General features: G+C 38.6%; 1 protein-coding gene across 5 annotated transcripts in view; it reads left to right on the top strand.

The window, feature by feature from the left end:
• The window catches only part of COL12A1 (collagen type XII alpha 1 chain), a 107,376-nt gene that overhangs the window by 33,523 nt on the left and 48,837 nt on the right, over positions 1 to 25,016 (top strand). For 4 of the 5 annotated variants that reach the window (XM_049817783.1, XM_049817784.1, XM_049817787.1 and 1 more), the window contains 20 exons: positions 347 to 616; positions 2,524 to 2,790; positions 5,136 to 5,328; positions 8,059 to 8,180; positions 10,829 to 10,978; positions 11,068 to 11,187; positions 11,732 to 11,896; positions 12,087 to 12,233; positions 12,901 to 13,040; positions 14,247 to 14,376; positions 15,437 to 15,582; positions 15,862 to 15,991; positions 16,810 to 16,949; positions 17,705 to 17,834; positions 19,240 to 19,379; positions 19,624 to 19,756; positions 19,857 to 19,883; positions 20,195 to 20,337; positions 22,793 to 22,922; positions 23,810 to 23,949. In XM_049817783.1, coding sequence (XP_049673740.1) covers positions 347 to 616; positions 2,524 to 2,790; positions 5,136 to 5,328; positions 8,059 to 8,180; positions 10,829 to 10,978; positions 11,068 to 11,187; positions 11,732 to 11,896; positions 12,087 to 12,233; positions 12,901 to 13,040; positions 14,247 to 14,376; positions 15,437 to 15,582; positions 15,862 to 15,991; positions 16,810 to 16,949; positions 17,705 to 17,834; positions 19,240 to 19,379; positions 19,624 to 19,756; positions 19,857 to 19,883; positions 20,195 to 20,337; positions 22,793 to 22,922; positions 23,810 to 23,949 — 2,963 coding nt within the window. The remainder of the gene's footprint in view (positions 1 to 346; positions 617 to 2,523; positions 2,791 to 5,135; positions 5,329 to 8,058; positions 8,181 to 10,828; positions 10,979 to 11,067; positions 11,188 to 11,731; positions 11,897 to 12,086; positions 12,234 to 12,900; positions 13,041 to 14,246; positions 14,377 to 15,436; positions 15,583 to 15,861; positions 15,992 to 16,809; positions 16,950 to 17,704; positions 17,835 to 19,239; positions 19,380 to 19,623; positions 19,757 to 19,856; positions 19,884 to 20,194; positions 20,338 to 22,792; positions 22,923 to 23,809; positions 23,950 to 25,016) is intronic. The other variant, XM_049817788.1, reaches the window with a different exon arrangement.

Genomic DNA, 25,016 nt, shown 5'->3' with positions numbered 1-25,016 from the left:
TTAACTTGAGAGTTAAAACCTACCTAAATGAGCTTCAGCACATTTAAACACTGGCTTCATTCCAAGTCTTTGATTAATGCCATTTTTATTTTGCATATTCTAAAGCATAACTGCTAAGTATCTTGCACGGTAAGGGATGGGATCATTCATAGTCTAAAGTTAGCTTTAAGCATTTTGATGAAAAATCAGTGAATTTTCTCTTGAAAGTAGAAATGTACGTTATTGAAACTAATATTGATGGGAAAAGTTTGATTTTGCTCTTATGATAATTTCATTTTTCCATTTGTACTTTGCTAACTTTTGTTATTTGTATTTTAGAGATAATTTGCTGTTTTCTTTCTTGCAGAACGTGGTTCACCACGTAATTTGATTACCACAGACATAACTGACACTACAGTTGGGTTATCATGGACACCAGCTCCAGGAGCAGTTAATGATTACAGGATAGTATGGAAATCACTTTATGATGATACAATGGGAGAGAAGAGAGTCCCTGGAAACAGAGTGGATGCTGTGCTAGAAGGCTTGGAGCCAGAGACTAAATACAGGATTTCAGTATCTGCAATCTACAGCAGTGGAGAAGGAGACCCAGTAGAAGGAGAGGCTTTTACTGATGGTGAGTGTAGTACAAGGTTACAACCATTTGTAACATTCTGTGCTTGGTGAAATTATCATATTTTAAAGAAAATGGACCTTATTTTTCTTCACCTTTTTTTCTCTCAGATGTCCTCCAAATCAAAATGCCACCTCAGATCAGTCAATTTTGGCTTTTTGTTTGACCATTAAAAAAAGGGAAATCTCTTCTATGTCATGTAGGTTTGGATTCAGCAAGAATTACTTCCAACTTAAGATGTACTTTGTCTGCAAATTACCCTGAACCTGGCCTTTCATAGGTTTGGTGTGACTGCTAGAAATCAGGTGGAAGAAATGTTATGGGTAGAGTAAGGAGGAAACATGGGGTAAATTCCCAGAGAATCAAGGAATTTGCTTTCCAGGCTATTGCCCTTTCCAGTCTCCACATTCCTCAAACTGAGGCTCACTGGATGATTTTGATGTTTGTTATTTACCTTTCCTAAGGCTCTTTTTTTTTCTTATTTGCTAAACGTTATGTAGTATTAGTCAAAGCAGGCTCAAGCCTCTCCTGCAGTGTAGGCAAAGTAAAAAACACTGAGAGGCCAGGGATAGCTTGTTGCTTTATAGCAAGAACTGGCAAGTAGACAAACCAGAATGAATGAAGGGATGCCCTGGATCAGCCGTGATGTTTCTGTTGTTTGCTTAAAGGGGCCATGTGAAGCCGAAGCCTGAGGGAGTGCTCTGGGGAAGCATCATGTGTGTTTACATGTTCTTGTACTCTTCCCTAAGCATCTGTTTTGACTACTGTTGGAGACAGGCTGCTGAACTACGTTAACCTTTGGCCTTGACCCAGTGTAGTTGCTCATAAGGTCTCGCAAGAGTAGTGATTGCTGCCATTGGTAAGACTGGACTCCCCAGAGTCAAAGCAGACCGCTGTCCCACATCTTCCTTTTTTCAAGAACAGCAGCGTTAGCTGTCCTGCATCTTCCAGGCTAAGGAGGCAGCTTAGCCATGTATCATTTGTTGCTTCTCTCAATGTGCTGCCTGAGGGAACTTGCTGTCAGGCCCATCAAGAGACCCAGACCTGAGACCAACTAACATTACTTCTTTCTGTTACAAACACAATTAGAAATTGTGAGTTCCTAGGACTAGGAGAGGATGCTATAGCCTGAGAAGTCTACCTTACCGTGTGATGAAATACTGACCGATTCTGGCATGCCGAGGAGCTTCTGTTTTGCCAAAACCTAGATGGCTTATTCCGGCTGACAGCCAGCATTGCATACCTTTCAGTTCACTTCAGATCATTTGTAACATTTGTACAGTCTGGAAAATATCTCTTAGAAGCCGAATGCTCCAATTTGTAGAGAAAATGCTTTATTAGTCCGTGTGCTTATTTCAGCACATATACTATCCTGCAAATAGCGGTGAGTGATTTTCCAAGCATTTGGAAAGTCACTTACCGCTATTTGCAGGTTAGTTTGTATGGAGCCCAACACCCAGCAGTTTAGGTATTTAGCAGTGTCTTATCAAATCTGTGAACTCGAAACTTAGAAAATCTTAACTCTATAGGACATTGTGTTCATAAAAACCCAATGGCTTTATGATTTATCACTTTCATTTGGGAGTGCTGAATCCATTATTTAGCAGATTACTGAAAAGTGTGACTAAATAAAACCCCCAATTATGTTGTGTCATCATGTAATTTATACTTCTCTCTTTTCTTCTCTGTAGTGGAAAGCACACTTATGCTTGTTTAGTTCATTACCATTAAAAAATAAATTAACAATGGCTTGTGAGATTCCCCTGTGTATTCCCCACAATCAAATACTGTAATTTTAAAGATGGCAATTGTTTTTTTTTTAATACAGCAGAATGAATTTTGTAGGCATGCATTTGAATATATTGTTCTGTGACAAAGTAAACATTTATCCGTATTTTTACACTGAAAAGTGTCACCAAATGCCAGGACTGTGACAGTAGACAACGAGACAGAAAATACAATGAGAGTTACGTGGCAGCCTTCACCTGGAAAAGTCTTGTCTTATCGTGTGTACTACCGACCACGCAGTGGAGGAAGACAGATGTTCGGAAGAGTAAATGCTCCTACTACAAGCATAGTGTTAAAGCGACTTAAGCCGCGAACTACATATGACCTCAGCGTTGTTCCAATTTATGATTTTGGACAAGGAAAATCAAGAAAAGCAGAAGGAACAACAGGTATGTATGACAAGCTTGTACAGGATTTGATAATTGAAGCTTTGTGCTTAAGATTAATAAGCATGATATGTAGAAAAGTATGGTGGAGGCTGCTAAGATCATGAATTAAGAGGCAAATTGAAGGAAATGCTAGAGGTGAAGAAGAGAGTTTGATTTGTTGTAAACTTCACTATGGCATAGCCTGAGCACAGCTTTTTGCTGTTGGCATTGAGGGTGTAAATGTGGTGTAAAACCTGGTTGAAAATACTGGACTTGTTTTGAAACACTGTCATCAGAAGTCAAAACAAAGTGTTTTGTGAGGAAGACAGTATATCAACAGACTGCTTAAATGTTGTCAGTTGTTTCATAATTTGCCTTTTGGTTGTGGGTATTGATTAAATAGCTACTCAGCATCCTGTTACTCAGATTTGTCTTCTTTGGTCACCGTATTTTCTGTGGAAAACCTGAGGTAATAAAAAGGGCGAGTAGATGCTTTTGAAGAGTTATCAGGGGAAGCTTGACCTCAGAGACCATGGTCTTTTTGACCAGCTGTCTTCTCTCTCAGAAGCTGAAACTCTAAAATGTTTATTAAGTCCTGGTGAGGGGATTTTTGTGGTATGAGCAAAACTGATTTTGTACTCTGCCTTTAGTATGTATCTAACGCTGGTCTTTCATTTTGTGAGGAAATGTTCTCTTGATATCTTGATCAAATCAACCAGATTTAGAGTCAGTTTTCTGCTTCCATAGACAGAGAGCCATTACCAAAAGAGAGGTTTTTTGAGGATGTTTCTGCCCACGTGAGACTAGTGCCATTCACTGAGGTACACTGTAAATACTTCATGACATTCTCTGTTCTCTGAACATACGTCATATCAAATGATGACAGGAAGTAAGAAACAAGTCTCTTAACAACGGAGATATCAGCACTTCAGTTACTGCAGGAAGATTTCTTTTTAAATTAAAATGTGGTTGATGTAGAGGAGTCATGAAAACTTGATCAGCTCTTGACCAACACCTAGTTTTTCAATATTGAAAACTATACTGAGATAAATCTCAGATCATCCAGCTGCTTTTGTTTTTGTGACCTGTTCATCTTGATACGGAAATGCTTCTGTGCTTTCAGTGTAAATAGTTGTGGTGGTAATCACTCTTTGGAAGCAAGTGGAGCCCAAGTGATCTTGTTAGTTGAAGCTGTCACGATAATTCAGGGAGGAGTGTCATGGGAGATGACACAGAGAGGCTGTATTTTTCATTGTGAGTGGAAGTATATCTACTGTTTCTCAGCAGAATTCACAATCTGAGGACATTTATGATCTTTCAGCTATAGTCAGACAATTGCATAGGCACAGAGATAAGACAAAAGACAAACTCTTACTTTTTCCCTCCACTTTTTCACTCCAAAGCTATGGGGACTTTCTGTTTACCCTAATTCCCATTTTTGCAACTTTGAGATTACATTGCTGCAGTGTATTCTGTGACTGCACTTCAGATATACACAAAACCAAAAGTGATGTAGAAGCTAGCAGCAGGCTTGTTAACCACTCTGTCTGTGAGTACTGACCTGCACTGAGTAGCCGTTAGTCTTCAGAGGAACTTGCTCTTGACCTAAAAACCTCAAGCTGTTTGGCTGGCACTCCTCTGAATAAGTATTTTTTGACACACTGCCATACCTGTGGTTGGTGAAGCTGCTAGAACTGCCAGGCCCTGAGCCTGTAAAGGGAGAGGAGTGTTGGCAGGACCTTTTCTATGAAAGGGTCCTTGCTTCCACTGTCTCCATACTCTGACCTCTGGGACACAGAGCTCTAAGGAGGAAGCAGCTTGAGAAGTGATATTGGTGACTGAGTACTGGCTGGGTGTGACTTTTGCCTGCAGTAAATTCTGATTTTTCCAGTGTTGGTTTGAGAGGAAGCTGCTTCCTTTTCTCTCTTTTGGTCTATATGGCTCACCTACTTGTTGCCATTTAAGAGAGGGCTCATCTAAGCTGGTCATCTAGTCTTTCCCCCCATAATTAATAGAGAGAATGACTGACTGTGGTTAGTCCACCTATTGCCAACTTTTATTGTAAGATCAGGTGGATGTTTAAGATAGGTGAGATGAATTGCTATCTATACCTCAGTCCGTTGACTGTAGAGGCAGCCTTGATAACAAACCTGACCCACATACCTATTGGTTAGACAGCTAAAATTAAGTGAAGTGAATCTCACCTTTCAGCTCTTGATACTTGTCTTCATGTGAAAGGAAAGGCACAAATAGTTTAGGACTGCCACTAATACTGGATTTGCATATGGATTTTTACATAAAAGCATACTTGTTGATTTTTTTCGATAAGCAGACCTGATTTAAACCCTTTTATTCCACCCTTGCAGCCTCTCCCTTTAAGCCGCCTCGAAATCTGAGAACTTCTGATTCAACTATGTCAAGTTTCCGAGTAACCTGGGAGCCAGCCCCAGGGCGAGTAAAGGGGTATAAAGTAACTTTCCACCCTACTGAAGATGATGGGAGTCTTGGAGAATTAATAGTGGGACCATACGACAGCACAGTGGTATTGGAGGAGCTTAGGTATGGATAATAATTCATGTCTCTCTTACTCCCCCAACCCCCCCAATAGCTTTAGCTTAGGGTTTTGTTTAATCATGTTCTGGGGTTGAAAAGTCTGGCAAAATCTACTGTAAGTATGAAAGTAATTTGTCAATAAGCTATGAGGATCTTGTTATGCCGTCTGTGAAAGGCACCTGGCAGGGCTCTTTCTGAGAATATTCAGTCACATCACTTGTGGTGTTCTCACAGGAACTGAAGGAGGCGAAGGTGTGGGCAGAGGCTGTGTACTGCATTTGGCATATGAGAAAACTAATGGGATACCGGAGAAAGTTGGGATTTCTAAAGTTTCCCCCTAAAACTTCCTTACCGCATGTTAGTTAAAAAAAGCTTAGCTTAGTTCTTGATGAATTTTCTCAGAGGCCTGGATTTGTAAGTTAGGATCAGACCATGTCAAAATCTGTTATGCAAATATACTAAATACATTAAATATAGGAACATTAGAAGTCATAGAATCATGGAATGGTTTGGGTTGGAAGGGACCTTAAAGATCATCTGGTTCTAACCCCACTGCTATGGGCAGGGACACCTTCCACTAGACCAGGTTGCTCAAAGCCCCATCCAGCCTGGCCTTGAACACTGCCAGGGATGGGGCAGCCACAGCTTCTCTGGGCAACCTGTTCCAGTGCCTCACCACCCTCACAGTAAAGAATTTCTTCTTAATATCTAATCTGAATCTATCCTCTTCCAGTTTAAAAGCATTACCCCTTGTCCTATCACTACATGCCCTGTTAAAGAGTCCCTTCCCAGCTTTCTTGTAGGCCCTCTTTAGGTACTGGAGAACTGCTATAAGGTGTCCTCAGAGCCTTCTCTTCTCCAGGCTGGACAAGCCCAACTCTCTCAGCCTGTCTTCACAGGAGAGGTGCTCCAGCCCCCTGATCATGTCTGTGGCCCTTCTCTGGACTCACTCCGACAGCTCCATGTCCTTCTTATGTTGGGGGCCCCAGAGCTGAATGCAGTACTGCAGTTCGGGTCTCAAGAGAGCAGAGTAGAGGGGGAGAATCACCTCCCTCAACCTGCCCATCATGCTTCTTTTGATGCAGCCCAGGTTATGGCTGGCTTTCTGGGCTGCAAACACACATTGCTGGCTCATGTTGAGCTTCTTGTCAACCAACACCCCCAAGTCCTTCTCCACAGGGCTGGTCTCAATCCACTTATCAACCAGCCTGTATTTGTGCTTGGGATTGCCCCAACCCATGTGCAGGACCTTGCACTTGGCCTTGTTGAGCTTCATGAGGTTTGCACAGGCCCACCTCTCAAGCCTGTCCAGGTCCCTCTGGATGGCATCTCTTCCCTCCGGCATGTTGACCACACCACACAGCTTGGTGTTGTCGGCAAACTTGCTGAGGGTGCACTGAATCTCACTGTCCATGTTGCTGACAAAGATGTTAAACAGCACTGGTCCCAATACTGACTCCTGAAGAATGCCACTCATTACTGCTCTCCACTTGGACATTCAGCCGTTGACCGCAACTATTTGAGTGCGGCCATCCAGCCAATTCCTTAACCACTGAGCGGTCTGTCTGTCAAATCCATGTCTCTCCAATTTATAGACAAGGATGTCATGCAGGACAGTGTCAAGTGCTTTGCACAAGTCCAGGTAGATGACATCCACTGCTCTTCCCTAATCCACCAACGCTGTAACCCCATTGTAGAAGGTCACCAAATTTGTCAGGCATGATTTGCCCTTAGTGAAGCCATGTTGGCTGTCACCAATCACCTCCTTATTTTCCATGTGCCCTAGCATTGTTTCCAGGAGGATCTGCTCCATGATCTTGCCAGGCACAGAGGTGAGACACACTGACCTGCAGTTCCCTGGGTCTTCCTTTTTCCCCTTTTTAAAAATGGGGGTTATGTTTCCCCTTTTCTAGTCAGTGGGAACTTCCCCGGACTGCCACGAATTCTTAAATGTGATGGATAGTGGCTTAGCCACTTCATCCGCCAGTTCCCTCAGGACCCACAGATGCATCTCCTCAGATCCCATGGACTTGTGCACCTTCAGGTTCCTTAGATGGTGTCGAACCTGATCTTCTCCTTCTCCCACTCTGCCTTTGCCTTCTGTGACTTGGGTGGTGTGGCTGGAGCACTTGCCAGCGAAGACTGAGGCAAAAAAGTAATTGATTACCTCAGCCTTCTCCATGTCCCACGTAACCAGGTGTCCTGTTTCCTTCCAGAGAGGACCCACATTTTCCCTAGTCTTTCTTTTATCACCAATGTACCTATAGAAGCTTTTCTTGTTGCCCTTGACATCCCTGGACAAGTTTAATTCTATCAGGGCTTTAGCTTTCCTAACCTGATCCCTGGCTGCTTGGACAATTTCTCTGTATTCTTCCCCGGCTACCTGTCCTTGTTTCCACCCTCTGTAGGCTTCCTTTCTGTGTTTGAGTTTGTCCAGGAGCTCCTTGTTCATCCACACAGGCCTCCTGGTGCTTTTGCCTGATTTCCTCTTTGTTGGGATGCATGGCTCCTGAGCTTTAAGTCTTAAATTACTTGAATGAAGAAGGCTATAAATTTAAGTATAGAATCTAGAGTCAGCTTTTAAATTGTTGAAACTTCACTGTCTTGTGAAAGAGCTAGTCTTCGGGCTTCATGTGTAACCACCTGCTTTTTTCCTGTGAGAATTTTGTAAGTGAAGTGTCAGCATTTAGCTAGCCAAATGACTTTAGTTACAGTATGTTTGTTTAACTATTGCAGGGCAGGAACTACCTATAAGGTAAATGTTTTTGGAATGTTTGAAGGAGGAGAGAGCAGCCCCCTGGTTGGACAAGAGATGACCACCCTTTCAGATACTACTTCGGAGCCATTTTTGTCTAGAGGTAAACCTGACTGAATTGAAGAAAAGGCAGTCTTGGCTTTTGGATAAGAAAAGACCAAAAGTTTACCAGTGTTTCCTTATCATTTTTCTAATGCACATAAATATTTATTTACAGGATTAAGTATACTCCCTACCCTGATGACATAACCCCTGGTCTGGAATGACCACTAAGTATGCCCCAGTTCATGATTCTAGTCCTCTGCACCCTTTAGATGATCTTACAAAGATGATAACTCAGGCAACCCATGTTTTGCTGATTACTCAAAGCCATCTGCATTGCGTTTTCAAGCCATCCACATCTGTGTTAAATCACATAAGGTCAAATTCTTGAACAGAGATCAGAGCTCATCTACAAGGGTGTCCACAGGAGTAGAACAAGGAATTTTAAGCAGATATTTAGCCCTTTGCTTGTCCTTATATGGTGACTTTTCCTTTTAAGACTAAGATGATATAATGAACAAAGATCTGATAGTTAGAAATGTCCCAGTGTTATTGTGTATTATTTAAGTTCATATTCAACATAACCATTATTTAGTAATTTTTTTTTTACCATAGAAGGAGGAGATTTAGTTCAGAAATGCCATTGCTGAGTGCTCTCCGGTATCTGTTTGGGAGTTTCACCCTGTGTAGCTAAACCTTCCAGTCAGAGTTTCTATGAATGTTATGATAGCAGCTCCCTTGGTGCAGTTAATTTGCCTCTGCATGCTAATAGTTGTGTTCACCATACTCTCAATTAATGGATGAAGAGAGTTTCAGGGGTCAGTCCTGCTTCATAGAGAGCACAAAGAAGTAGGTCTTTGCTTCATAATAGCCAAGGATACACGTAGAAGGAAAGACCTTCCTCTTCTGCCATTTCAAGGCTTGCTCAGAGAGAATTTGATGAGGAGAAAGAACCTAACTGTGAAGGCCTTTCAGAGTTAAATAAAGAAAAAAAAAGTTTCTGACAGTTGACTCTATATTCTTTTCACTTAACCTCTTTGATGCCTTGTTTTCACACTGGGCTGTGTAAAAAATACTCACCTTGTGTAACTTTATTGCCAACATTTTTAGAAACTTGTTAATTGCTGTCCCACTCTGTCTTATACAACAAAAAAACTACATAACATGCCATCAGTGACATTAGACTAAAGCTGTAATAAGTCTGGCAGAAAAATAATTGCACCAAGAGTGGTTTGTTATTTTTTATTATGGCAGCTGTCATTTCTGTCTTCAGTGTTATATTCTTTAAGCTAATTAGTTTTACTAATGCATGGATTTGAGTCATGGTTAATGTGAAAAAAAAATTTATATCTGGGACTGTAAATGTAATAGTACATTATTTATTAATAGGGGGAAAAAAAATCACCCTAAGTCTGGTGCCTTTGCTAGAATTTTCCATGTGGGGAACTATGGTAGTTGGAAGAAAAATAAAAGTCAAAATAGCTTAACTTTTATACTGTACATGAAGCTAACTTCCATATTAAAGTTATGCATGCAATTTTTTGAACTAACATGGTTTTATTTAAACCCTACTCCCAACTGATTTTATTGTCCTGACTAAAGACTAGATCTATATTTTCTATGCAGAAGAGGATCATGCTTTTAACCCCCAGGTACATGGAATAGTTATATTCATGAGTCTACAGTGTTGGATCAATTATGTGGAACATATATGAAATCACAATATCTTTCAACTGTGATGAGTGTGGCTGATTTTTCTCAATGGGATTTCTTCCATATAAAGACCAGAAGCTCTGATGGCAGGAAGCCAGAAAATTTGCAGCTGGTAACACAATCTACAGGAAAAGAGAGAGAGCAAGGATTTTTTTTTATTTTTTATTTTTTTTTTTTTTGCAAATGGCTGTGGATAAAATCATTGTGTCTTTCTGTTTTGTATAAATATTTTGTGATTTTCCTTGTGATGAAAAAAATATGATACGTGTTTTATTCTGTAATTTGTAAATTGAAGATATCTGAAATAGCTTCCTACCTTTTCAGAACATTGCAGCTTTATATAAATGTTTGTTCTTGTCCCCTATCTCTTGATCTGTGTTTATGTTTGTGTATCTTCTCTAAATTGTGTTCTTTCTTTCCTGTATACGCAAACTTCTCTACCACCTGTATTACTATGTCTTTTTCCCCTGAAAATTCAGAAATGCTATTTATTTGAAAGTGGTTGTAATTTATGTTATTAATTCCACTATTATATTGTTAAAAGCTAAGCAGTAGTGTAGCTATCCATGACAGACTAAAATACTGTAAATTTTGATAATCTGATAATGCTCACTGCCACGTCAGCAGTTATTTTAGTAGTCTTACAAAACTTCTGAAATCAAGTTATCAACCACCTTTAAAGATGAAAACAGATAATGACATGACAATAGAGAAGAGCACTGGCCTTGACATTTGTGAAGGCTTATTTATAAAAGGAAACATACATGAAGAAATTTATACAGCTTTTGCTGTGGAACCAGTGACTAGTGTGAATAACGTTCACAAATAGGTCATACTTGACAGCATGCCAGTGAATAAAACTAGAGCTATTTTGGAAGCTAACTCATGACATATGTCATATAAAAGGATGGGGAAAGCAAGCTATCATGCTAAGGCTGTATTTTTCTGGTTGAAAGCTATCATGCTAAGGTTATATTTTTCTGGTTGACACGGCAGGTTTAGAATGTAGAACCAGAGCAGAAGCTGATATCGTGCTGCTGGTGGATGGCTCATGGAGTATCGGGCGGCCAAATTTTAAAACTATCAGGAACTTCATTGCTCGTATTGTTGAAGTTTTTGATATTGGTCCTGACAAAGTACAGATTGGTAAGTCCTTATATGCTTATATGAGGGAAAATGAGGCGTAACTGCTACACAGCCACATAATAACTGAATAATGATGGCTTTTTTTCCAGGTCTTGCACAGTATAGTGGAGATCCCAGGACAGAATGGAATCTCAATGCTTACCGAACCAAACAGGCTTTGTTAGAGGCTGTAGCCAACTTACCATATAAAGGAGGCAATACTCTAACAGGTACATCACACTGACAGGATTTTCCTTAAGCCTCATTAAAAATGATTCTAGTAGCTGACTCCAGTATTGTTCAGTGAGCTCGAATTTGTCCATGACAAAAGGGCCTTACTGTTTAATTCAGTATGTTTGGTAGAGAGCAGGCATAGCATTGACATATAACCTTAGTGGAAGTCTGGAGAAATGTGAGGGAGGAGAGCTTGCGTGATGAAGAGCTTGGGTTTCTGTTGAGAAGAAGGAAAGGCAGTTCCATGTCAGGGTTGGGATGAAGACAAGGTGAGGACCCAGAAGGGAGGCGAGAGGAGGTCAGATAGGAAGGTGATGCATAAAAGGTAAGAGATGAGAGACTTTGAGAGGGCTGAAATAGTATCCATTGCTGATAAGTCCAGATGATGGGCTGCAGCTAGATTCTGAGTGCTTCTAGAAGGAAGTGACTTGTGGAATGATGTTGTCAGAGTGAAATCACTAAGATGAAATACTCTCCTTTACCATGACTGCTATGTGGAAATAGTTTATAGTGATGGTTACCTTCTTTGTATCATGCTAGGAATGGCCTTGGATTTCATCTTAAAAAACAACTTCAAACAAGATGCAGGCTTAAGGCCCAGAGCTCGCAAAATTGGTGTTCTCATCACTGATGGCAAATCACAAGATGATATAGTCACCCCTTCAAGAAGACTCAGGGATGAAGGGGTGGAACTTTATGCAATTGGTAAGTATTATATGAAGAGCTGGCATGCGCCAATCCCCTCATGCCCATCTGCTAAATGAACAGAGAAGTGGCCACGTACATAAGTACCTAAAATGCTATTCAAAGAATGTATTTAGGGACTGAAGTTCATGGCATTATGTTTCATGGCCATAATTTCTAACAAGTTTTGTTTTCATATCTTCTCTGTAAGGTATTAAAAATGCAGATGAAAATGAATTGAAGCAGATTGCAACGGATCCAGATGACATCCATGCTTACAACGTTGCAGATTTCTCCTTCCTGGCTAACATTGTTGATGATGTAACCACGAATCTGTGTAACAGTGTGAAAGGTCCAGGTACATCACATTTTCAGTCTAATTCATCCTTTTTCCATTTAAGTGCTTGCACTGCTAATTCCTTTTTATTACTTATTGGGAACACTGTGTAGCCCTGGGCTGTTTTTTCAGCTGCTGGTGTGAGGAAGTTGTGCAGACCACCTGGACTACCCTGCAGGGGTTCTTCCTTTCCTTTCAACAATGACTGTGTTATACCTAACACAGCGTGACATGGCTGGACGTGCCTTCTTTTCAAACTGAGTCAGGAAGTATGTTGCTCAGTGTGTCACCTTTTTGCTCGTTGTGGCAGGTTCTTTGATGATACTCATCCAATAAGGAAAATTTCAGCAGCACTGCTTTTTTCAAGTATTAATGTCTGACAGCCCAAAAGCAAAGCCAAGCATGGAAATAATACAGTAGTGTTAGCTGGTGATTCTCCAGTGAAACACTGGTGTTGGAGGTGGAGTAAGAATGATAGGGAGCTTGTTTGGTCTTGAGGGTGTGATGGTGAGCTATCTCTTCACACAGTTATTTTAAGGGTTCCTGAGGAAACAGAAAAATAAGCAAGTACCTAAAGTGGTTGGTTTTTTGGTTTTTTTTTTCCCCTAAGCAATTTTATTTGTCTCATGTTTTTATTCTTGATGATATAAGATAAATTAATAATTTTTTAATTTGCTTCCACTTGTAGGTGATTTACCACCTCCCTCTAACCTAGTTATTTCGGAAGTGACACCTCGTTCTTTCAGACTGAGATGGAGTCCACCTCCTGAGAGTGTTGATAGATACAGAGTTGAATATTATCCTACCTCTGGAGGTAGCCCTCAACAGGTTAGTACTGTATGTTCATCTCTGACATTGTCCATAATAACCTTGGACTTCCACATCCCAGTAATGTCATTCTGAAGTTTGTGCTGTGTGTGGTATAACAGTAAATGAAAAAAGGCTCCCAAGGTCAAGAATATCATGCCTCAGTAAATGATACACAAAATTACAAAAAAGTAGGAGCATAAAGATAACTTTGGTTGTTTTAAAATCATGAATCAAGGAGTAAAATGTATTTCTTAAAAACAGGTGACTGGTATTCCTAGTAATTCCTTTCAGTTCATATTCTGTTGTCATATATTGGTTTAAATAAGTCTGTAGTAGAAATTTTCTTAGCACCCTCACGGGTAGCCTCACTGTCCTTTCATTACATTTCCTCGTTAATAGAAAAAAAGACAGTGGGCGATACAGGTTGTGAGGTAGTGCTTAGATTAACATCGTATGATGGTACTTTGAATCTGCGCCTAAGCATATTCTCCAAACTGTTTAATGCACAGGGCCAAACTCATCTTGTGGTTATTCTCTAGAGAGAGAGAGACAGTAACTGGCAACCCTTCATTTTAGGCAATCTGATCTGCTCATCACTCTCTTCAACCAGACAGAATAGTATTAGGACAATGAAGTTAGGCACCTCTGTGTACCTAACTCCAAACTTCCCATCTCTGAATGTGGCTTTAAAATCTTAACTCAGATTTGACTCATGGAGAATTTAATCTTAATAAATCATGACCTCAGGACATGGCCTTTGATTAGGGTTGGGGCAGCCATTCCAGTGCACGCTGACTTTACAACTTGACTATTTGCTGGCATTTTTTTCCACAAGAAGTTGCCAATACCATGTGCTGTAACCATCTAGATTATCCTGGATGTTTAAAACATTTTTCCAAAGTGGTAACATATATGTCTGCACTTTTTAAATGTTTCTGAGTAATATAAAAGTGTAAACCATGTGTGAAAGCAGGATACACAGTGAGTGCTGCTAGATATGTCCAGCTCTATTGAAAACAAGCATCTGTCTGAGGTTTCCCTACAGCTTGCTTTGCAAAAATAATGGTATCCTGTCAGACAAAATACATGGAAGATTAAGACCATACTTACAGTTCCATACCATTGATTTCTGAAGAGTTTCGCAAGGAATGATTTTCTTTGTTAGAGATATGATTACAAATGCATTTGTTGTACCCTGGTTAACATTGCTTCTCTTTTATGTAGTTTTATGTAAGTAGGATGGAAACAACGACAGTTCTGAAAGATCTGAAACCTGAAACAGAATATGTTGTTAACGTGTTTTCTGTGGTAGAAGATGAAAGCAGTGAACCTCTAATCGGCAGGGAAACAACTTGTAAGTTAGAAATGGAACTTGAATAAGATGTTAACAGCCAGTTTGGCATATGGGTAACTGTCCAGTAGAACTTTCAGCACTATGGGCTTTCTTCTTAAAGGAAACAAAATTTTTAATTTGAATGAACAAATTGTTTTGTGTTACACTGGTTATTCAGATCTTAGCTGAAAAACTTTAGCAACGTGAAACTGCATTGAGGTAAAAAAAGTTTGTCCCAGCTTCTTGCCAGGCTCATAAAGGACGGCTGTACAAGACTAGAGCAACAGACATGAATTACATGACAGTGTTCATAAATTCCTGAAATTTGATCATATACAAATGTGTACTCCTTCATTTTTGTGGTAGATAATTAATTCCTGCTACTAGGAGCCAGAATGCTATAGAAAATCATTCTAATTTTATAAGATTAACAAAACGCCAGTTCAACAGAATTACATCACTTCTATGAGACATAACTTAGCCATTACGATTCTATTACCAGCTGTCTACATGATTGATTTTAGGTATATTTATGCTGAATGCAACATAAGGTGACTTTCCTGCCACTTTAAGTATATTGAATGTTAGGTGTTCATTTCAATTCTTTGATTGTTTTGTATTAGGCTTGTCATAAACCCTTAAAGTATGTACATATTTTTTATGAAGCCTGTGGTAATTTTTTATGTTTGTTTAATAATTTGAGAAATACAGAAGAAAAGAAGAAAGTACAAGAAATCCTTTTATAAGTACATATTCCAAACCAGTCAAGTTCTGTTTCATATTAGAGCATTCATGTGAGTTCACGTTGCTTTTTAGAATATTCAAGTGTTCCAGTGCAGACTTGTAAGATCGTTTTAGCTGTGTGTAGCAAATCTATAGCACATTCAATATGTGACAACCATTACCTCATTCTTAAACTAAGCACCATTTAAAATACCACTACTTGCAGATTGCTTTTCTGCTATCTGTAATGTACCCTAATACCCATGTGCAATATTCTCAGTGGTACTACCTGTGATGTGCAATATGAAAGGTGAAGAAGGTGAAGGAAATAAATTCATATATATCTTTTATTTGGCAGTGCCAATCTCTTCAGTCAGAAACCTGAATGTTTATGACATTGGATCAACTTCCATGCGAGTGAGATGGGAACCTCTCAATGGAGCTACTGGTTATTTGTTAACATATGAAGCTGTGAATGCCACAGTCCCAACCACAGAGAAAGAGGTAAGAGAATTTGTCTTCATTTCCTGCACTCTACCAAAAATCAATTAAGAAAAATGGATAGATTTTCTTGATATATCATAATAGTCCAAAGAGACTGGCATGTACTTCTTGAAGTGCAGTGAACTTACTGGGATATTGTATACAATGACATCAGTCAGGAAGCTGTAAATACACTGTGAATCTCACAAACAAAATTCCCTTGAAGTTAAATCATTGCTTGCTTTTGTGCCATTACTTTCTTCAGTTTTTTAAACAAGGTATGTTATTTTTCACGTGCAGATGCGTGTTGGACCATCAGTGAATGAAGTTCAGCTGGTAGATCTCATCCCCAATACTGAGTACACTTTAACAGCTTATGTATTGTTTGGTGATATCACCAGTGACCCACTCACCACCCAGGAAGTGACATGTATGGACATCTTGATTTTTTTTCTTTGTTGTTATTGCTTCAGCAACATTTAACTTTCTTTTTATTTCATGCAAGAGTTTTTTTATATTCAGTTTTTGTTTAGAAAACCAACTTTTCCATGTTTTATGCATTTTCTAGCACTCATACATTTCCAGAAGATCTTAAAGGCAATTTCAATGAAAAGGGACCAACTATTAAAAGAGGAACAAAAAGGGGTTTTCCTTGAATAATGAAGGGCGTTGGCTAGACAATCTTGAGGTTATAGTGTTTTTAAAGTCTCAATTTTGCTTGCATTAACTTAGAAACATTGTTCCCAATTTCAGACATTCTCTAAAGTATAGAAAATGCCAAGAAAATATGCCATACCAAGAAAAAAAATTGATCTAAACATGGCTTTCTTTTTTAAACCTTTCACTAGACACCTTTTCTTAAACATTTCCTACTGGCAGAGGCATGTTTCTGGGCTAGATGCACGCAGTATGGTTATTCTTATGTTCTTAAAAAAATGTTAAACCCTTAACTGTACATGAAAAGTGACTGTTCTCACCAAAAGTTATAATCTTAAGCACTGATACTTATAAAAGCATTGTGCTCATAATTTACAAAGGTGAAGCTACTGTAGTTTATAGCTATTTTGCTCATGACAGGGACAAAAAGCTCTTAAGCTGTGTCATCTAATGGCCAGAGCAATGAACTTCCCAGGAAGTTATTGCCTCCATTTCAATGAAATGCATGAAAAGAATTTAATTCCTTCTGCGAGAGACCTATACCTCTGCCATGAATAGCATTTTCACTTACTACTGTCATTATTTTTACAGTACCTTTGCCTGGACCCAGAGGCTTAACAGTTCAGGATGTTACTCACAGCACCATGAATGTCCTTTGGGATCCTGCTCCAGGGAAAGTTCGAAAATACATCCTAAGATACAAAATAGCTGATGAAGCTGATGTAAAGGAGGTAAATGACAGGAACATTTTTGAAAGTACTAGAAGATAGTTTTATTCTGAGGAGCTAGGTTGCTAAAATAATAGTAAAAGTAGTATTTATAAGCCACCACTGAGAATAAAGAACATCAGTTCATGGTGATTGCAGTCAGGAAAGGGTACTGATTTCTTGGAAACTGAATAAGCATGAGAGAGATTTCTTTGTGTACTCTCCTCTTCCTTCTCCAGAGAGGAAAAATCCTCAAACTGAGTGGAGAATTTTCCTGTGCTTTGATAAATAACCATTCCTACTCTCTGCCTAAGTGTTAGCTTGCCAAACTGTAAGAATAGCTTACAATTAGGAGGACAGGATTGTGGAATATAGGTATGTTATCCCCTTTGCCCACTGTCAGAACAAGTGTGAGCATTGTTAGAGATGTCTTTGAGTTATGTGCAAGCTTTCCATAATTGCGCTGCTAGGCATGAATCGCTCTTGAAGGATTATATGTGTTTGTAAGGGAATAAGAATTTTCTGGAGATGCAGCTTGCATCCTTGTTTCCAAAAGAATGAAGCAGTGAAAGATCCACAAGTAGTACTAACATCTGAGACAATATGCTTTGGGAGTTAGTAGATAGCTCTCAATATTAAGATGTAAATTTAGGGGTAAATGGCAAAATTTGGTGCAGCATACTTTTCTGTTTTTAGTACAGGCATTTCTGTCATTTAATCAAAAGCAGAGTCAGAAATAGAGCAATTCACAATTATTAAGTCACTATTTTTGTTCTTAGGTGGAAATTGACAGACTCAAAACCAGTACTACTCTCTCTGACCTTTCCTCCCAATCACTGTATAACATAAAAGTTGTTGCTGTATACGATGAAGGGGAATCCCTACCGATAAATACAGAAGCTGTCACTCGTAAGTTTTCCCAATAACCCTACTTGTGGTTATTTTTGCCTTATGTTCCATTTAATTTGTGTGTTGCAGTATATTACTGAGTTTAGGTGGAACCATAATTTAATTTATCTGAGACAAGTTTTTCTTGCATTTGTAGCATGATTTGCAGTATAATAATCCCTGGGAATTTTAGATGAGTTCAGTGTCTTACTGCAGTAAACACTGAGGCTGCAGTCTGCAGAGAGGCGACAGACGAGCAACTGAAGCAAAATTATTTGTGTTTAGAGGCTGAAGGAGGAGAGTAGGGGTAGAATTAGTAAGAAAATATGAGGGCAGAGGAAAGCTTTATCAAGCCTATGCAGTAATCTAGGAAAGTGAGTAGGAAGTTGGGGCATATGCTAGAGGATTAGAGAGACATATGATCTTGCTTCTGATCCAAGAGAGTTTTTGTACCATGGAATGCTAAACCATGTACTGTATCTGGAGAATCACAAAGGCAGCATCTGAAGTAATCTCAACAAATAGAGGCAAGGAAATGATGTTGCACAAACAGTAAGAACCGACCTCTATACAAGAGCAGTGACAGCCTGAAAGGAGAAAGCTGATATCAGGGAAGCCCTCATCCTGACCTAGGTTTAAGACAGCTGACCAGAAAAGCTAGACTAGAAATGAGCAATGTTACCTTATCACTGCCCCTCACTCTGATGTGAAAAAGAGAAAAAACATGCATGTGCTCTCTCTCTTCCTTTTTTCTTTGGAATTTTTCATTTTGTAGCCTGGTGTATTTAAAAATGTTTGTGGGATAATTTTTGCTTGCTTTTGTGCTAGCCTTTCTTCTATAGCTGTGGTTTCGTGTGACTATGTGTGTAAGGAAAAGGAGGAAAGCTCTGCCAAAGAAATTAGTTTAATTCTCTGGTTTTACCTATTTACTCATTTCTTCCCAGTGGCTATAATATTTTGCCTCCTTAACCTAAAGTTAACCTCTGTGAATTCTTTCTAAATAAGTAGTGTAATTCAGTCATGTCTTATTTGGCTTATATAAAGAATTTTAAGATCTGGGAGAAACACATGCAGGAGCTTGACCTCTGTGTGTGGGAGTTCATAATTACTCCTTACTCCAAAATGTAACAGCTAGGACTTCAGTTGCTGTGACCAGACACGTGAATTGTGACCTCTGCTGAGGTCAGTAGAGCTACTTGTGTTTTATCAGGTGATGACCTGGTGATGTGACCTTGTGAAGGACGATTTGCTTAGTGTAGGTGGGCTGGGTTATACTACAGCTTTTTATTGGAGTCATTAGAAGCATGGTAACTGAGATATGAATCTTCTACATAATCTTCTAAATTCTTTCTATAAGTAATTCCTTGGTTTAACTATTTATTTTATAGTTACGTTTTGAGGAATATTTTTACTTTTCTCATAATAGAGCCTGTGCCAGCACCAGTCAATCTCAGAATCACAGATGTAACCACGAATAGTTTTAGAGGAACTTGGGATCATGGAGCTCCAGATGTCTCTCTATACAGAATAACCTGGGGACCCTATGGAAGACCGGAAAAACAGGAGGTAAGAAAAGATAGTTGCCATAAGATTCTGTGGGCAGTCTCTCAGAGGGTATATTTTTATAATCAGAAATGTGATTAGTAAATGGCCTATAACTTGCAAGCCCTCCTGTTGTGCTTGTAGTGATGTTACTGTGTAAGAAGTTACTCAGTTACATCCCGCTCTCTGGTTTGGTTTGTTTGGTTTGTTTTTATTTATTTTTTTTTACTTTTTTTTTTTTTTTTTTTTTTTTTACTTTTTCCACAAGACTATCTTAAATGGGGATGAGAATAGTTTGGTCTTTGAAAATTTGAATCCAGATACATTGTATGATGTCTCAGTTACTGCCATCTATCCTGATGAATCAGAAAGTGATGACCTCATTGGCAGTGAACGAACATGTAAGTAATTAAAGGGTTTCTGCATGTTGTTATTCATAGTTATTAAATCAGAAGGCATACACATATAAGAATTCTGAAAACTCTTTCTACTTTTTTCTAGTACCCTTGATACCTATCACCACACAAGGTAAGAATCTGAATTTCCAGGTATGGTATTTTTAAAGAAAACTCAGAGATATCTTTTTCTAAACTGTGAGGAATGTTGACATTAAAAAGCTGAGATCATTTAATAAATATTATTGTATATTCGGAAGAATCCTAAACACTAGATTACCACATGTTTATTATTTTACAAACATTACAATTTATGTTGTCTTGTACTTAATACATTCTGCTTTTGGTCAGGCATTCATGCAGCCCTAAAAGTATGAATGAAGTGTTTGTCCCTGCTTTTTGCTTGAATTACATATTTATTCTTTTCTTTATTATGTTTCTCAGCCCCAAAGAGTGGCCCACGAAACCTTCAGGTGTACAATGCAACTTCACACAGTTTAACTGTGAAGTGGGATCCTGCCAGTGGCCGAGTGCAGAGATACAGGGTTATTTACCAGCCTATCAGTGGGGATGGCCCTGAACAGTCGGTAACTAATTTTAAAGTGCTATAGTTATTCAACCTTAAATGATAGTTCTGCAAAGTAATCTTTTAGCATAATTTATTTTCAAAGCACAACGGTGTATATGTTAATCACCTTTTAGGTGAAAAATTTATATTTATAGTGAATAAGTATATATTCCCACCTTTTTCTTTCTCCCCTTTCAAATCCAAGACAGAATGCTCTTTATGGAGCAAAAATAACTTTGGATACAACCTGTTTTCTTGAAAATCATGATCTATAGATATAACTAGAATAAAGTTAAAATCTGTTGAGGAACAAGTCAATCAGCACATGAGACTACAAGTCATGGATATATAGTTATCACAACAATCAATAATATGAACTATCATGACTACTTCCATAGTCCAGAGTTTTCCATTGTTTTCATGGTGTGGTTCATGTGCTAGCAGAGGGACTTTGCCATGGAACATATTGTGGACAGCTGAGACTGCCTCTTACCATGCTAGGGACAGAATAACCACTCAGAAGCAGCAGTTGCAAAACCAAATCCATGCAAAACATATGCTAGGGAAGTGTTTAAGGTATTTTAGTGTCTTTTAATATGATTGAGCAGCTGTAATGATAGAGAGAGCCAGTACCATATGATCAGCCAGCTTTCCCTGCATTGTCAGCAAAAGCTGTGTTGACTACTGGCGGCCTACGCAACACAGCCTGGGAATGGTAATTCAGTCAGCCTGTTTATCAGAAATGTGTGCTACTTAAAAATGCCCTATTCTGCAGTGGGAGGCTGTTGTGGTTACTTCCAAATGACTCAGAGGAACAGTCTCAGATGAGAACCACACTCATTTGATTTGTTCCTGTAATCGGAGATCACACGTGTTCAGAAGCGTATCTAGGAACGTTTACTTTAGAATCGGTTGGATGCTTATGAACCCATTTTTACTCCCTTCTGAACAACATGTATTTGAGTTAATTGAACTGTTGAATGAATTGAGTAGTTGAAGGCAAGTTTAGTGAGAAGTCACTACAGGAATAAGGAGCAGCAGTAAGGTTAATTAATATCTGTAATTAATTGCTGGTACTGGAGCAAAAAAAGAATTATGAGCATTCTGTTGAAATTTGAGCAAACAATAGACTTAATTATTCACAACTGGATAAAGTCCAGCACTGGCAGTTGGAGAAGACACCTCTTTCTGAGGAGAGCACACAGAGCACTTGTGCTCTGTTCATGGCATTTTAATGTCTGTCTGCAAACAATTGTCAGTCATATGATAGTAAATCCTTGTCTGCTTTTTTTGTTACTGTGATATTTAAGTAAACTGCAGTTGCTAGGTAGGCAGTAGCTGTGTACCCACTGAAATATTTAAAACAGAATTTCTAGAAGTTTTTTATTGCTCTGTCTGACATTTAATGGCCTCAGCACCAAGAAAGAGCACAGGTGATTTGAAGACAACTCTGCAAAAACTGCACTTGAAACTTCAGAGACCATCATGATCACTTAGGGTCAGGTTTTGAAAGGCAAATAAATGCTAAAATGTGGAGGCAGCTGTGATGAGATACTAAAAGTATTTATGCTTTGAACTGAGCTTTGTACACTTGGGTACAAATAAAAAAAATCCTTTAAATTAAAATAATCTACTTCTATGAAATGTGAAGATGTATAAATGCTTGCTCATTATCAGTTCTTCACCATCAGAAGCTTTTAAGTGTTGTGACAACATAGTAGCTGAATAGGCTTTGAAAATGTGCAGATAGTCTTAAAAGTACAAAGGATGCCCTTGAGCAAGTATAATTTTGTGCAATTAAAACCCAAAAAGCTCATGCTTCACAAATGCTGAAGACCTAAGTATTACTCTCAGTACACTGTAAATCTTTTACTTGGTGGAGATTGTGATCACAGGATTATATGTAAAAGAAAAAATTGAAAGATGTATAATGATTTTAAACTCTTAACAAACTTTTTAGAAGCTGAAGTATCATACTGTAAAATTTTTGAAATCAAGGAGGAACAATGTTGATATTGTATCAAATGTACATTAGAGATCTACAGAGTGTTGTAATTTATTCCATGCTTGCATTCTACCTGAGAGTGGAGCTTAAAGAGCCCAGTTCGAAGTCTGTCAAAATGAATAAAAGACTATCATTGATTTCAATATGATATAGTCCGAGGCAATGCAGAGAAACAGCTCTGTGCTGGCACAGAACTGGCAGTTTATTATATAATTGTGGTTATATGCAAGTTTGGAGGTCTTAAAGAATTCTGGCTTTGTGTCACTGGACTCTGTCTAAACTTGCTGAGATGAATATGTACTAAATATTATTATTGTTAAATGTCTACTGTCAGTCACAAGAGCATTGCAGCGTATGATATCATAGTGTTTTCCACTCTGCATCAAATGCATACATTCTTCACTGTAACAGTAAGCATAAAAGGGCAGCATAAACCAAATTTTAATCTTTTTCTTTCATTTTACTGCAGACTATGGTTGGAGGGCGGCAGAACAGTGTGGTGATACAGAAGCTGCAGCCTGACACACCATATGCTATTACTGTGTCATCAATGTATGCAGATGGTGAAGGGGGACGAATGACAGGACGAGGCAGAACCAGTAAGTAACTTGTTGAGACCGTACTAGGTGCGAAACAATATTGATATATTGCTTTTCAAATTAGCTGAGAAAATTTTCTTGTGGTGAAATTCATCCCATTTGTATTTGTCATTTGTCCTTTGATGGGTTTCAAGTATCTAAAGTAAGAAGGCCTGTCAGTCTACTGGCTGTAGAGAAACCCTGGACCACCACCTTAGACCGGACGCCCAGCTTTTAAGGCTAAAGAAACCCTAATGCTACTATGGAACTTATTCCTCATTTTAATCTGTTTAATTGTCTTATGCCACAATTTATTTAAAACACCTAAAGCATCTGAAGGCATGTGACTCTCCTATGTGTGCTGTTAAGTATAAGTTTACTATTTTCCACCTTCAGTTCAGAGGCTGACCTTTACAATGTGCATTTTGAGACTGTACCATTTTATGTTGATAGCATTGTTTTGATCCTGCTATGGAAAGCACTGAGTGATTTGCTACCAAAGGCACTTCAGGCATAAAAACCAATTCACTCTTTTAAATTATTTATTTATTTAACTAAAAATTTATTAATAAATTTATTAATTGATTTGTACTTAGTTTACTTTTGGGTCTGCAATGGAAAGTCAGACATAACAATGTCTTTGGTGAGGAATGAAGAAAACAATCCTAATGAGCTTATCGTATAATTCTAAAATAGTGACCAGAAAGAAATTTTTCTTACTATATTTAGCATTCCTTCTGCTGTTGGATGGGGTGATGTGTTCTGATTAATGAAGACAAATGACATTCAACATGAACTATGAAACCTGTTGTTTTTAAATTTCCTAATGATACATTACGTAGGCATGATCTGACAGCACAGGTGAGAATGTAGTTCCACATTTCTGACAGCTCATTGATCTGTTTCAGAACCTCTCACTACTGTGAAGAACTTGCTAGTTTATGACCCAACCACCAGTACTCTGAACATTCGATGGGATCATGCAGAAGGAAGTCCTCGCCAGTATAAAGTCTTTTATAGACCTACAGCTGGAGGTGCAGAAGAAATGGTAAATACTTTGTGTGGATGTCACTAACCGTCTCAGATAAATTGCAGCTCATGGTGCTACTGAGAGAAATACTGCTGAATGAAGTGGGTCTTGCTTGCCTATGCACTGGCTTTTTTTCAGTTCATAGCTACCCTGGAGAAAATGCAGAGCACCTACATGAAAGTTGGTTACTCCCATATGTATTACAGAAGTTTGATATTATATAGTAGACCTTCAGTGATTAGTTCTTAGCACAGGGATTTAATGCCACATACAATTTTTTATTTGTTTATTCTTAGGGCAGTGTGTGTGAATGTAAAGCTGACTTCAGGGTGTAGAAAAGGCTATAAAGTCAGCAGACCTAATTTCTACCCATTTTTACTGCTAAGAAGTCATGTGACTGTAGGCAGTCAGCTGGGATGATATTTGTGAAAGCAGAAAAATCCACATGGGTGTCTTATTTTAATCTCCTAAAATTATTTCATTGCTAAAGAGCTAAAACAATCTTGAAAATGGGAAGCCATGTTGCAGACTGGGAAAATATTATTCTTTCCCACTTGCGTTTCTTTTTCCACATCTATGCAATTTGATGTGCCTGTGAAATGAGGAGTACATGAATTGCTACTGTTTCAATAGCATCTAGAGAGATACTGATGATAAATATTCTTAAATGCTGTGGAATTTTACCTTCTAACATGAGCTACTTATTACTTCTTGTCATTAGCATGTTGTAGTGTTATGTAATGTTTATTTTTTTGATTTAGAAAGTGACCTTTTAATGGCTCTGAGCTGCTAAGTGGTAGTCACTAAAGAGATCACTGCAGATTCTGCTACTGTTATTAGTAGTACAGGATCTGGCCCGAAAAGTGAAGATATCTGTAAGGGGTTGTATAGGAAAGCATAGAACTTACAATCATTTTTGTTAAGTCCAACACCAAACCTTCTTGAAAGACAATTCCAGAAGATACCATGAACCCTGTTACTTCAAGCTTCACCTTCTGTAAAGTTTTTATCACATCCTAGAAATGGGATGTGGTGGACGAGTAAGGGAGGTGATACAAAAAAGCTTAAACTTTTTGCATATTTAT

The sequence above is a fragment of the Accipiter gentilis genome, chromosome 15, assembly GCF_929443795.1.
Source record: "Accipiter gentilis chromosome 15, bAccGen1.1, whole genome shotgun sequence".
NCBI lineage: Eukaryota > Metazoa > Chordata > Aves > Accipitriformes > Accipitridae > Astur > Astur gentilis.
Note: the sequence above shows the minus strand (reverse complement) of the source record. Positions and strands in the feature narration are given on the sequence as shown.